The sequence below is a fragment of the Phalacrocorax aristotelis genome, chromosome 7 (genome assembly GCF_949628215.1).
Source record: "Phalacrocorax aristotelis chromosome 7, bGulAri2.1, whole genome shotgun sequence".
NCBI lineage: Eukaryota > Metazoa > Chordata > Aves > Suliformes > Phalacrocoracidae > Phalacrocorax > Phalacrocorax aristotelis.
In genome coordinates this window covers 45,596,581-45,611,916 of record NC_134282.1, presented here as the reverse complement: position 1 = coordinate 45,611,916, position 15,336 = coordinate 45,596,581, and the positions used below count along the sequence as shown (strand labels likewise).

At 38.7% G+C, this 15,336-nt stretch overlaps 1 protein-coding gene across 1 annotated transcript in view; it reads right to left on the bottom strand.

The window, feature by feature from the left end:
* LOC142060388 (uncharacterized) overlaps positions 1-3,480 on the bottom strand; it is a 38,026-nt gene extending 34,546 nt beyond the window's left edge. Inside the window, exon 1 of the mRNA XM_075100523.1 lies at positions 3,322-3,480. Coding sequence (XP_074956624.1) covers positions 3,322-3,406 — 85 coding nt within the window. The 5' untranslated portion in view covers positions 3,407-3,480. The remainder of the gene's footprint in view (positions 1-3,321) is intronic.
* Positions 3,481-15,336: the final 11,856 nt, after the last annotated feature.

Here is a 15,336-nt window from a genome sequence, read left to right as displayed (position 1 = left end):
CACAGATGATGTCATTTAATATCATGAATATAAATATTCTTCAGAGCAACTTCCTTTATAACATGTGTGCAGTAAATCACTTTTCCCACAATGCTGCTCTACTACTACTCCTCTTGGTGTGAAAAACTCAGTATATGATTTGACAAACTGCTGACAAAACCAACTTAATTTTAGAACCATATAGGAATCAAACACTCACTGTGAGAGCATAGTTATCTGGCAGCAGCATATTTAAAAGCATGTGTGTAAATGCGTATAAATACATGTTGACTTTACTGACCTTGGATGTAAGCAATGATTTCGACAGATCCATACTGCTCACAGCTTTGAAGAACAGTTTAACTCCCTGTGATTGGATTGGAGGCTCTGATTACAATTTTTGTTGGAGTTATGAGTGATAGTGGGATAGCAACCTTTTCAGTTGCTGAAGTCAAAACCTATCAAGGACTGTGAATCAGAGCCCTCAGCAACTGCTGCTCACAGGAAAGTAAAAAAAGAACTTTGTGGCAGCTTGCTCTGCTACACCAGAGGGTGGCTTCTCAGGACAGCCACCCCTCCCACTGGCCTGATAGCATCTAGCAGAGGAATAGGCAGAGAGCTGGAAGCAGGAATCTCTTTAGTCATGCCAGCATGAATTGGCAGAGCTTGAGATTCCAAGCACGTATTCACATGAGCAAGCCTTATTCTCAGAGCTGGAATAGCCCCATTGATTCAGTGTATCCAAAGTAATTGGATTATGAAACAAAAGTAAATTCTATCCTCGTGTTTTCTCTACATCACTTCCTATTGATATGTGGGCTTTTGATTCTATTTTCAAAAAGAGGAGGCCACGGCTGCAATATTACTAGACTTACAGTGTAGCCAGCCAGTTAATAGTGCTGGGAAGCCTGTGGATTGTGCAGAGCTGAATATGCTCATAGGAAAGGTGGGAGGTACTTAATTTAGGGAACCATCATGGTTAATATTGTTTCAAGTAACTCTGGGCAACTACCCAGCTATTCTGAACTCCAGAACTGTCACAGAGCAAGGAGTTATTTTGCTAACACTCGCTGGCCACCCTCAGGAGCTGCTCTAAGCCATTATTAGAAGTAGCAGAGGACTAAAGGTTCAAATTTTTTTGTCAAATTACAAAAATGAGACTGATTCTTGAGAGGAAACTAAGGCATAATCTTTCTCACATAAACTGGAATCAGAAAATACTTTTTGTCTCTGGCACACAGTTTGAATCCAATCTGAGGACAGAGGTGATTTTAGGGGCTTCACCCTGTTCCCTGATTGACAGCTTTCCAACATATTCACTTTCCATCATGAAGAACGCATTGTCACAACGACTGTAAGGAACTCTCTGTGCAGGACTGAATTTAACAATACAGCATTGTAGGAGCAATTTGTTTCCCTTCCATTAATGAAGATGTATAGGACATTAAGTGCTAGTCACTGGTTTTTCATCGTTTCTATTAGAAGAGATGGCATCTGCTGTTCCCAATTTAAGCAGGAGTTGGGATAGCTGTCAGACCAGTTGATGTCCTCCAGGATGGGTGTTGCTAGTGAGTATTATTGTTTAAAAATAAAAATAGTTTCTAAACAAAATGTTGTGGGAGGATAAAAGTTCAGTTGAAGTTGGGCAGTGGCCAGCCCGGGTTTCATGGAGTAATTGCTAATTGTGTAAGCTCTGCCCAATGCTCTGTTTACCAAGGATGTTTTGCCCATTTTAGCTGAGGTGGGGCTCATTTCCTTAACAGACACAGAACAGAGCTGCAGTCTGCTCTGTATCCTGCTCGACCGAGCATGCTCAGATCCTTAGGCATTCACAAAAAGTAAAAGTAACTTCCCCCCCTTCCTGCTCTATAGTGGTCTCAGCTAAAAGGATCAGGATGTCCCTCGTGTTCAGTATTTACCTTGTTTTACTTGTATATTTCAGAAACATTCAAGGTCAAGTGCAATTCAGTGCATGCCCCAGTTAATCCTTCCTGTCAGACTCGGTTTAAATGCAGCATTCCCAGTATTCCATTTTGATCATTAGTGCATGTGAGCAGTATAAGAAACTGAATGCACAGTCCCTGCCTGGAGTAATTCCTGCTCACAATTAATAAAAGTACAGCAACACATGTGGTGTGCTGATACTAGCAAACCTCAGTCCTGACTGCAGTCAGAAGACAGCTAAAATTTATTGCAAAAACTCGCTGTGGGTTACAAGCTCTACCGTGGATATCAGTGCATTCATGTGATTTACCTCTAGTAAGAGCTACTAGCTGGAAAACCACAGAGTATAAAGACACTGCTTTATTTGTTAAAAAGCTCTTTTCTCCTCTATTGTAAAATTAACCCAAGACTGAATCAAATAGAGGAGTATTTTAAATAACCTAAAACTGGGAGCATGTGCTATCTGATTGAAGGAATGGTTTTAGGATGGATAAAATTCTCTGCCAAGCATTCAGAAACAACGGCCACAATACTTCTGCAAATCAGCGCCAGGTCAGAGGATTATAATTATGATTTTACTATGATTATTATTCTCATGCCACACTGCACTGGTAATTTCTGCTACAGATGCAGTTAGGGCACCCACTTCTACTTTGCTATCTTGTAAACGTCACATTCTTGGAAATTTTTCAGATGTTGTGAGGTATTTATATAGTCCCATGCTAATTCAGAACACTTGAACTAGTATTCTGAACCCGTTAGACAGAACTGGGTAGGCACTGGATGGCCCATATGGAACTGTGTAACTGTATTACACGTAATGGCACTGGAGTTAATTATGTCTGCAACAGCAGCCTGGATTCCTCAGCCTTTGCCAAGTTACATCTAGAACATGGAAAACCTTGTATGACTCTGTTTAACAGGAATATGATCCACATACCTCACCCGTAAAAACAAGGGGAAAAGGACTGACTACATCAGTCTTTCACTTTTAACAATGACACTGCACTTGAGAAGGCAACAGATACCAAATAAAGCAATTCCTTGCACCCTGTCCCAAATCTGAGTCATAGCCCTAGGGACCTCAAGGCCTCTGAATAGTATTTCCTTTGCCTGTTGTCTTTAGCTTATTAGCACACCCATCTGACTGAAGGAGACTGCCACTGATTATGTACCACCTTCAACAGCAAGACAGGGTGGGTCCTCGGGGGAAGGATGTGTGAAGTGCCATGAAACAGAAACTGTGCAGCAAATTTAAGCTCATATTTAAGCAATATTGTTCCCAGGGTTTTGACACACTGAACTGCATACCAGTGCTTGAGAATGTGGTGCACCTGCTGAAAAGAAGGGACAGCCAATTGGGCAGAATTTGTGGAAAAGCAGAAAAAAAAGTCCTACCTTCCAGGAAAAGTTGTTTTCTGTTGAACTGATGTTCAGAGCCTCCAACATACCCCTGGCAAGTTCTATTTACAAAAAGTGGCATGTTTTGTGTTTTGGCCAGGCTCACTGCACGTACTGATACTATGAATTTTGTTTCCACTCTTTCCTGTTCTTGCGTGCCACACTCCCACAATTCTCTACAGCAGGGTTTGGCTGTCAGATTTCGCAAGATTTCATGGACAGTGAAAACTACATGCTTATTATAAAATACTTAATTCCAGTGGTTCTGGATCATGTTGGAATTATCGAGAATACTCATATTAGCTCCACAGCAGGCATCTGTAATGCTGCCCAGAAACTATCCCACTTACTCCAAATGCACTCTGTGTTTGTTCTGAACATGTAACATGAACGTATCTGGAATCTCTAAGCTGCACAGTGTCTCTGCCTAATCTACTGAACATCCATAAATCCTGGACAAATGTAGAAAAGGCTCAAATTCCTCCAGCAAACAAATTTCCAGATGGAAAAAGAAGACATACACAGGGAAATCAGACCCTAATTCAGAGATTCCTTGCAATCCCAGTGCTCTCCCTTGTCAAGAAGGATGTGGGCACATACTCTCCCCTTTTTCGACACAGAAATCAGTGTTTCAAAGGTACACAGACGCAGAAATGCCACTGAGTTGAAGAAAAGCCCTTGCTTAATTAGCTTGGCACCTATTTAAAAGAATGTTTACTACAAACAGGGCAAACTAGAAGCACAGATACCAACCCAAAACATCCCCCATGCTCTTCCACTACCTTTTGCTTTTCCTTTAACTATAGAGTATTTCCCAGTTACCTGAATCAACCCTTCCATTTTCCTCCCCAATAATAATAATAATAATAATAATAATAATAATAACAACAACAACAACAATAATAAAGCTGTATTTCATGGTGCAGTTTGACAAGAATCTGACCAAATAAAAAAAAAAAAAAGGGAAAGGTTCTGTTTCCATTCTCTATTATGCCATTCCTCCCTTCTCTGCCATGGTCCCACCCTTGCTCCTTGCACCAACCATGGCACTAGTCAAATATTTGCCTGACACAATTACCTCATTAATTTAAGAAAATCCTGCCCTTTTCGTTCTGGGTGAACAGGTTGAAGTGGCTCACAGAGGAGTCTGTCAAGGGCTAGACCAGACTCAGAGTTAAGTGCTGGGTGTGATTAGCTGGGAGCAAAGGAGCAAGATTATCCTTTCAGCCAAGGTAAGATACTAGATCAGCTCACCTTGCCTCATGGAACCGCAAGCTTAGAGGTTTACCTCTAAACTCTTGTAGCTATGTAGACAGTCCACTTAATCCAGCATCTTTATAGGGACTATGGGGAAAGAACACGCTTAGCCAACAGGATCAGACTGCTGTAGGGACCCAGAGAATTTACCAGCAATTCAAAACTCCCTTCTCTGCCACTGATGGAGGAGAACACCATCTTGATATCCCCTCTTATCCAGATCTCGAGACACGGCTGCATTTACATTCCAAACGTCAAGGGGGACTGCTCCTTTGGTAGATACCTAAAAGGAGAAGGAGAAAGAAAGAAGGAACCAAATGAGAAACTAAGTGCATCTACTTTTCTGTGCTCACTTTCTCTTCTTGTTCATCTTTAATTCACGTTTCAGCATTGTAAGTGGTATCAATGAAGCAAATTTAAATAAATTGTGAAAGGATTACTTCACCGGTTCACTTCTCAATAGAAAGAACAAAACAAAAAATAAAATAGCCCTATTTAGTCTAATAGGGCCAGTTTAGAGTAACACATTGCTGAACAGCTATTCTCTGGTTCTCCCACTCCATTCAGCTGTCTCTCCCCAAAACAGGCAACAATGAAACTACACAGAGCTGGCCATAGAGAAACTACTGCTATTTCATGATCTTTGGAAGTGAATAATAGCTGAAATCATAATTAAAAAACAGGAATTAGATGTTCTCCTAACATCTGAGTGATGAAATGCACACCCAAGAACACCACAGCACATAATCTCCACACTATACTGGTTCTATTGGTCTCTTTCACGTTTGTGTCACTATGCCATACACTAAGCACAAAACCCATAGTAATTCCAGTGGGCCATTTTCAGATAAAGTAATGTTAATGTGTAGTACATAACATTGCAGAAGGACCGATTTCCAAACAAGCATGCCTTTTAAAAGTATTATTAAGGAGCACAGCTTCCCAGAAAAGAGAGTAATTTTTTTTGCGTGCTAACAAAATCTCAATTCATTTTGTTTGAGGTTTTTGTTTGTTTTGTTTTTTTAAACATAGACTCACATTTACCTCAGGAAATCAGAAATTAATTTATTTTAGTTGAACAGAAAGCAAAACCATCTCCCAAAACTTTATTGAAATCAAAATATGTGGAAATAGAAGATTACCTTTCAGCAGAATTTAGGGGGAGATTCTGGTTTTGGCCTCAGCCATGTAATATATTAGTACAAAGTAAGATTTAATGTATTACAAAATGTCGGAGGAAGTCTTAATGTTTCCAATATCACTTCTGCTACTTGTGGTTTATACAGAATAACAGCAGTTATAGGCCAGTACACACTGCTAACTGCTTTATTCCTAAAGCTTATAATTTCTAAAATTATGTTCCATAATTAAACAAAACAATACTATATAATATAAGAGCATTAGTTTTAATGAAAACCAGTTATGCATCAGTCTTCAGCTTAATTTGCTCTTCACAGACCCCAGAAATAAAGGGATTAACTATTGCAAATCCTCCTGGTACTTTACATTTAATCACAAGCAATTTATGATAATTTATTCCACATGTCTGATACCACTGAAGAAATTTGCAAATAAAGCTTGCTGATGCCTCCAGGAAGTGAGCTGTTGGTTCTGTTCTAATATTGGCAGCAGACTACAGCAATGCAACATGTAACAGTCATTCCATACCCCCAAATATTGTGAGCCACAATTGTACGCATGCACAAAACAAACGAGTGTCTTATAGTGATTGGGCTGAGGATACCTGTCACATGAGTACTGAAGGACTATCAGGAGCTGAAAAATAAACTTTGCTGAGGTTTCAATCCACAGTAGATGAGTATCAGAATTAATTTGCTTCTTTCTTCATAATTGAAGGAGGTCTTAAAGTGAGAAAGTACTTTTAACTATGGCATACATTTTTGCTTCTTGATATTGCACACACCCCCATTTTTTGGTTGGTTTTTGTTGAGATTTTTTTGTTTTGTTTTTTTTTGGGGAGGTTTTGGTTTTTTTTGTCTGGTGGTTTGTTGTTTTTTTTTATCAGCTGGATTTTTGAAAAGCAAGGATTTCTTTTTAAACCCAGATGCTATAATAGACAGGTTAACTTCTAGGGTACTCTCTACCAATGACTGGCCAACATAACCCTTGTATGACAATCAGGGGTTCACAGCTCCTGCTGAATTTGATGGCAGCGAGATAATATAGACTCACTGATTAGCTCTATCTTGACTCTAGATGAGGCCAAGGCACCTGGCTCTCCCTCAATTTACAGTTCAGAATTAACCAGGAAACCTACTATTGGCACACTCAACTTCTAATTTGGGAAAAGAAAATACTGTCTGGCAAGCTTGCAAGTCTGCTGACCCTGGTCTGCTGGAACAACGCAAATCATACTGCTCTGTTCTGCATCCTGAGCTAATCAGTCTTTCCTTAGCTTGCACAAAACCTTTGAAACTGGTCTGTGTGAAGAGGACCCTGTGTAACAGATCCACCACATCTTCTCATCATGCTATATCCAGTTTAAGGCACATAAATTTGACATCCTGATGCGTTTTTTTTCTGAGATGTTTTTTTTCTTCCATGTGAAAGCATAACATGGAAGTGGGCATAGCATTTTTGGGAGCTTTCAGGTTCCCTTAGCCAAACTACCACTTGCTAGGACATAGTGGCATGAAAATGCCTGTTTAGCAGCTGCCTCAATGGCCTCCAGTTCTTACCAGCAGACAAAAATACAGTGGAGTATTTAGACTGCAGAGAGAGACCAGGTTGGCATTTATATTTAGATATTAATTAAGCTGATAAATTAATGGCTATTTTTCCTTTGTCCATATTTTTGAAAGCGATTCCAGGTTGATTTTTTTTCCTCCTTCTAGAAGCATTTTTCTCTATCTTCCTAACCATAGCTCTTCCCTGAAGAGCTGCAAACCTAGTTATGAGAGGACTAAAAGAATTGATTAATTTCCCAGTAGCACCATGTCTTCAGTCACCATGTGTATGTCATTAAGTAATGGTTAGGTTTCTCAGCTTGCTGTCTTTTTAAACCCATATTCTGGCCTGCAGAGACCAGCGGACCAAGAACCAATAGGTGTCTAGACACAAAAAGTACTACTGACCTAGAAATTCAGATGGCTAATTCACTTCCAGTACTTGTTGCAAGCATTATTTTTCAGATTATGTAACAGCTTGCTATATGAGGATCCAAGCTGGCAAAACTCAAAGAAATCCTGCATTACTAAATGTCTTCAATCATTAATAAATAAATCAGCTTCTTCTTGAAACAAAGTTAAAACCACAAAGTAGGTTTACAGGGCTAGAAGTACTTGTGCCACTGGGTAACAAAACATGAATTCTGAAAAATTAAAAAGATAAGTTCAATATACTTTGTTACAAAGATGGCAAATAGAAAACCATGGATAGTCCTGGAGTCCTTGGTTTCTCCACAGTAATTCTCATTAACATAAATTTATAACAATATGTATGTTAAAACTGAATTTTTAAAAAAGATCCCCCAAGTAAAACTCAATCACACTGGAGTTTTCAGACCTTTGGCTGACTCATGCATTGCTCAGGTGTGATTCTGGGCAATCTGTTCATTTCCGCATTCCAGGACATTAATTTCAGAATTTCGGGGTTTTTTTGTTGTTGTCATCTGTCACCCAGAGGGGTTTGGCCAGTTCAGTTATTTGTGCAGTAGCCAAACAGAAAAGGCAGAATGTTAATAACAATACAGCACTGCCAGGAAACAGCCATGAATGGTGAATTCAAGGCTATACTAGAAAAGAACTGTAAGCAGATTTCAGATGAATAGTTTTAATGAAAATAGGTGGCATATCCTAAGTATTTCAATTAGAGGCAAAGGGAATTAAGATTGAACAATTAGAATTTCTGGTCATACCACTGCTGCTGTTCTGTCACAAACAGATTACACACCCAGATTAATTTTGGGAATAAGATTTAAAACAATCTTTAATTTTCTTTAGAAGTAAGGAGGAATTCCATCCCCTTGAGACCTGGTTCATGTGCCATCTCTGTATGATTCATTTGGCTTTAAAAACCAGAAACATTGTTACACATCTGATTGGGGGAAATGACAGTTTAATAGATCTAAATGCAGTGGGTAGAAACAGAAGTTACTGTAGCCCCTGCATCAGATTAGGTAGCATTTTATCTAAGTTTTAAAAATAAAATTCCTGCTATTTTTGTCACCACGGAAAGTTCTCAGGCAAGTAAATCCCTAAAACTGCCCCATGTTTCAGTACAATTCATGTCATGTTTACAAGCAAATATAAAACAAGGAAAGCCTTCCCTGATACAAAAGCTGTTACTGCCTATTGTTTTTCCCTGATTTAATTTTCTGTTATATACCAGAGGTTTTAATGTTAATCCACTACTTACACGTCATTTTTATGGGCATTTTTAAGAGTTCAAATGATAGTGTGTTGATCATTTTAGTAATTCTTAGCTCTCAAGCAGCTCCCGTTTTGTCTGAAATCCAATAGAAATTACATGAGCACACACACCATTCTGTCATATGAATGATGATCTTTGAACTCATTTCAGGAAAAAGTGTGTGCTATTCTAAACAGCTTTAAAAATAGCTTCTGTGCAGACAGATTGATTTCTACCTAGTGATATTTTGTTCTCTTCTGTTTAAATCATAGGCAGAAATTTACACCATCAAATGTAAGGGAAAACGGTATGATGAGTAGGGGAATGAGTGATATGTATGGGAATCTTCAGGATGACACAGCTCCACTCGGTCTTTGCGGTGTTAATCCTTCCAGCTGTAAAATTACAAAACACACTAAGTCCAGGATTTTAGGGTAGATTTGGTACATCCTTTCCTGAATCTATGGTTGGGTGGGAGACTCGGAAATCTTTCTACTGGAGACTTTCTGCTAAAATGCAAATGCATGGCCAATCCGGTTTGCAGAAACAGATTTAGCTGCTGCTTTTCTAGCAGAAAGCATTAAAGCAGAGTTTTGGAGTAATTCTCAGAATAAAAGATAAAAATAGAATTGAATAATTGCCAGTTTGTCAACATACTTTATGTCTACATTAGCAAGTAATTTGGACACAACAGGAATGGATTAGTACACCAAAACAATTTGTTCTCAGGCTTTTATGCTTACACAATCTACTCTTCTAGGGTTTTGCTTTGGACTAGATTTAGTCTGGTCCCCAGATCCAATGTCTCCCACACATATGGTTTTACATCAGCCAAAGGATCAGTCATTGATACAGGCTGCAATGTCCCCATCAGGGCTTGGAGCAAATGAGGTGCAAACCTAGAATGAAATTTCATGTTTAATTTTCTCCAAGAACAATTCAGCTCACATGTGCCAAAACTATTCTGCAAACAGATCCAATACACTGGGATTTGCCCCAAAAAATGCTATGTCGTCAAACCAAAATGCTAATGTAGATACCTCTCTTCTTAGACCCTTTGGTTCTCACATACTATATCATCACATAATGGCAGTTTCCAGACATTTGATTTTCATTCAAAAACCTGTATCAGTTCATCTCTTATCATGGCCACTCCCACAAGACACTCTCACAGCTGGCACCTCCACCTTCTCTAGCAACCCTCTTCCCAGGCAGTAGGAAACCCCAGGAATGGGGGTCCTTGCTTGACAGGTCTCTTCTTATAACTTGGCTAGACCTTTCTAACCCTTGTAAGAGGCTCCCTTCAAGTGTTCCAGGTCAAAGGATGAGCACTTGCTTGTACTTTTTCAATTTAAACTATAATTCTTTCTTTTTAAATATAAAAAATAAATTGCTGTGCAGCTTTATCAAATCTGTGCCCTCATAATATGATGGAAGACAGAATGTAAGCAGTAATATCTTCAAATTGGTTTGTTCAGAACTGTCTGTGGTTTCCCCTTTCCAAATGAATTAGCAGCTGCTTTATGTTCCTGGCCGTATAACATTAGAAGCCAAGTCCTCTTTTAACACGAGCAGAAAAGGCAAGTAAACTTCTTCCACAACATTATTCCATGAAACTCTAATCCTGGCCTGATGGGATTGTACCTCCCAATCCATTCTCTCCCTCTTCACTGAGATGATCATCAAGAATGCAGGAAGGGATAGCATTTGTTGCAACGTTCCTCTCCAGGAAGTGGACCGTTCACAGCAACTTCTTTTACAAAACGCACAAATTAACATAATATCAGCCTGATTCCTGTCTTTGGACTGGACCCAAAGCTGAACTAATGATCATGCAAACACTATGAAAAAATCACAAGGAACTGAATGGCACATGGAATTGATATTTGAACCATGCAGTCTGCTGTCAATCCTATAAATCACTTTGGTTTTAAATATGGCCACATCGTACAGTCTGCTGGCCCAACTACAACTCTTACACCTGTGTCAGCTGGATTTTTTGTAATTACAAACACTAGCAGGATAATAGGCCTCCAGTCTAACTCCTAAATTAATTAGTCTATAGCAACTTTATTCCAAAAGCAGGAAGTAAAATACAAAAGGTACATGTAGGACTGGAATTGGTCGATAGATATGCAGCTAGTGAACGAACTATACTTCATTCCCCTACATGAAAAAAACAATGCACAACATACCTACAGTAACATACCTGGAGGATTTAACAGAAGATATTGCTTGCACTAAACTTATTTTATTAACACTAAAACCAGGTGAGAATGCTCAACAATTCTAGAGTAAAATGATCTGCAAAATGGAGAGGCCTGTTTACGACTCCAAGGAAGCCTCAGGGCCTTACAGAAGTGTTACCAAAACTTAACAAGATCATGGGTTTTAGAACTCTTAGTTTGTTCAGTGCTCATGCATATCAAAGGGTTGCTGATGCCATCATTTTCAAACCAACTTAAAAATCAAGCAAATAAAATTATTTATATTCCCTTCCTCTCCAACCCTGAGAATGTATGATTTTGATATTACAAGTGAAATTTTAAATAGAAAACCAGAAAAGCATAACATCATTCAAAGCCTGCAAGTCTTCTGTTTTCGTTCTTATTTTTCTGAACACTCAGGTCTCACAAAATGACACCTTAAGAATGAAATCTTTTTCCACAGCAAGAAAAGACTGAAGATACTGCACTCATGAGTACAAGAAACCAAACTCTAAAAAAACATTAACACTAATACATTAATTCAGTATCAGCAGATATAAAGATAAATGATTGAGCTGAAAAGGACACACAGAAATCGCACGAACTAGCTCAGTCCTGCTTTTTGGAGACTTGAAACAAATGTTTATTCCATAAATTTGCACGGCTAAAAGGTTTAAAAGATCTTTATGCTCACTTCTTATTTGCCTAGGATTCCTTCACCGCTCATGAGCTCACTGACTACTTCAATACGGCCTAAGACTCTAGCTACTTTTCCAAAATAAAATGTCACATTGAAAGCAATACCCACAAAAAAGGAAACATAACATGTTGATTACGCACAGCCCCAGTTTCTAAGAATCATTGAATGCAACAAATATAACTTTTGAGGGAAATAAAGTTGGAGGGATGAAGGATTAATAAATAGGCTTAAGTTTTTTATTCTAGAGGTGGTGTTACCATATCAGGCTGATTTGAAATATGAAACAAAAAACTTCCACATACCTCAGACCTTTTTCATTACCCACCTTTCCAACCTCAATGAAGCCAAAGCTGGTGCAAACTGAGAGGAGACTGTGCAAGTGCACATGCTTCACTAGCTTACAGAGGGTCTAAAAGACAGAGTAAAAACATTCACAGGCTGACAAGCTTTATCTACAGGGGACCTCCTACCAGGAACTGCCTTGGTATTAACAATGATGGGAAACATTTGCCCATAACGATCGCCGAACAAAACTACCAGTTATCCATTGAAGACAATGGCACATTGAATATCTGCATTGCTAGCTACTCAACAGAACTTGCTTTTCACTTGATCATACAACAAAGAATTAAAATCACCGCAGATGGATACTGCTTCTTTTTTGTGTAGAATTTATTATAGGTTCTGTTTTCTTTGTCACAATATTGAAGGGGGAGGTATTGTTAATATAATTTAACCACTGTCCTCGCTAAAAATGAGTCTAATTAGGGTAAAACGGTTTTTTATTCACTGAGAAAATAGGCTTCCATCCTAAATTCCTTTCAGTGATGGCATGATGACACATTTGGCATTAATTACATAGTAGTGCTAGAACACTTATTTGTAGGACTGACTGCCACTAAAAAATATTTTCCTACTCCTACCTTCAGCAAATCTCTAGAAATAATCAGTGTAACCTGCAGCACAAATAAATTTCCAAGGACCAGACTGTTTTGGAATATCTACTGTTATAAAACAGCACCAAGGCATTACTTGCTCCTGAACACATTGAGAAAAATCATTCTGTCTCACTGCCTCCTCTTCCTTCCTGAAAACCTTGCCTTGTTCTCCAGTGTGTCCACAACGTTACTGGATTTACCATTTGCTTCGCCTGACACTCATCATATTTCATCTCCTCTTTGAATCACATTTACAGGTTTCAACTTCTCTTTCCAAACTTCCTGTCTTTACCCTTCATGTCCATACAACATCTCTGCCATTGCCTCCAGTGCCTGCTTTACCTTAGACCTGTGCTCTCTAGACAGCTGAGGTAAAAAATGCATCAGTACTTTTTTTGAGAAAAATATACAGATATATTATTCAGGATACTGTCATGTCAATGCCTGGGGATTAGGACAACACAGGAATACATGAGAATAACATGTTGCTGAAAAGAATGGTAAGACCACTACAAGATTCCATCTGCTACCAACAAGCTTCTTCTAGTGACAAGAATGAAAACACTACGGATAACAGTCTGGACAACAAAAACTGCTATAAGGATGATGGTTTTTAATTTCAGTGCTTTGAATTGCCCTTTTTCCTTTTCCACTAATGACTGGTATAAGCATATAAGCAATGTTACTCCAGCTATAACACAAAAAGTCTGGACAGCTCCAGGTACCACTTAGCCATCCTGTACTGAAATGACTATCTTAAATCATTAAACAATGATGAAATATGGAAGAAAACTGCCCTTAAAATCTTTTTTTCTCAGAAGTTCACTTCTCTTGCCAAGCCTGCAAGTAATCCTAACAATGAAAATGGTAACAGAAGAAGTTATTATACCTGACCAAAAATGCAAGATTTATTAGCCTGTCTCAATGATCATTGTAATAACTGCCAACAAAATCAGAGAAGTCCATGCTTCCACGTGCCTCTCAGGGACAATGTGTACGCAATACCCTGTTTTTGTCTCATACGTGAGGAAGGATGAAGCTCCAGCTGGAAGGTTTTACAGCTGTGAGAGCTGACCTAATAATGTAAAGATGAATATCCAGGGTTGTTCCTCCATGCTGCCTGACCTCAGTTTGAAAACACCAAAATGGATGAATGCTAGAGAACACTCACTGGAGTTTGGTAGCTTGGTTTGTGGTCCCCAAACTCCTGGAGTTTTCAATATGCGTAACATTTCCTCCCTATTTTCCAACTTGTAATTTTTGGGCTATAAACACTATTCCCCCACTCTGAAAGATTACACATCTCACTGGTATGTTATTGTTAGAGGAAGACACAATAAAGGAGGACATGTTATGAAGTACATACCAGAAAAGGTTGGGTAGAGATGGAAAGGGAAAAGAACACTGAGCACAGAACTAAAGTGAAGTATTTATTAGTGAGAAAGGAAAAACTGAGGGAAATATTAAAATATTATTTACATATTTATATTTCTATAGACAATTGAAAATTTGTTTATAACTGCAGCTGAGTATAATGGAATGATGGGAGACATTGCTGGAGAGTTATTATTGACTGCTTTTATCACTTAACATACTGAGAAGGCAGAGAATTTCTGCTAGCTGGAGAGCCTTCAACACCTGTTGGGACTCTGTATTCTTAAGCACAGAAATTCAAAGTTCACGATCAACTTCTATCAGGTAGCTGCTCACCCACCTCAATTTCTCTACCTGCAAAGCACAGACACCCTATCTCAATTTCTGTACTTGTACAGAACAAATAGCTGCCTTCTTGAGCTGTTGAAGCTCCTCTAGCTAATCTGGAGCATGTTTTGAAGTAAACACAACTATGCACTATAAGCAGATTATTATTAGAATTATCTGTCATTAAAGTGAGAAAGATCATAGAATCGTAGAATGCTTTAGGTTGGAAGGGACCTTTAGAGGCCCTCTAGTCCAACCCCATATCATGGGGTTATCATGGAGTAGTTAAGTATCTTCTTTACTACTTCTTGAAGAAAAACTTAGTTTAATTTTTGCCACATTTGATAGCCTTTGCTAGGATTACCAGTTCACCAGCTGGACATAGGCTAACAAAGGAATAAATTAAATGAGCGACTGGTCCATGCCAGGATATGTGAAACAATGAGAACGGTGAACATTAATAGTAAGTTAAGCATGCTAAGTTGGCATGCACATATAAACCTTTCACAGGAGCAGCAGAAGTTATTAAAGCAATGAAGCTGTCCCCCAACTTTCCAGCTTTAACTAGAACTGTGCAGGATTCCTAACAACACAAAATATGACATGCAAAAAAAATTAAGAAGTAACAGATGCTGCCAGGCTTCCAGAATATTTTTCCTGCTGATGGGAACAGAACCATCCCTCATGATTTTACAGACTGAAGCTCATTACTTTGATCAGCTTCTGCTGGAAGTTTACAATGGCCAGAGATATTCCTAACAACTTCTTTTGCAGGTCTTGGTTTTGCATTTCCTAGGTATACACAGAAAGAAGAATCAGACGCAATCTACGTTGCAAC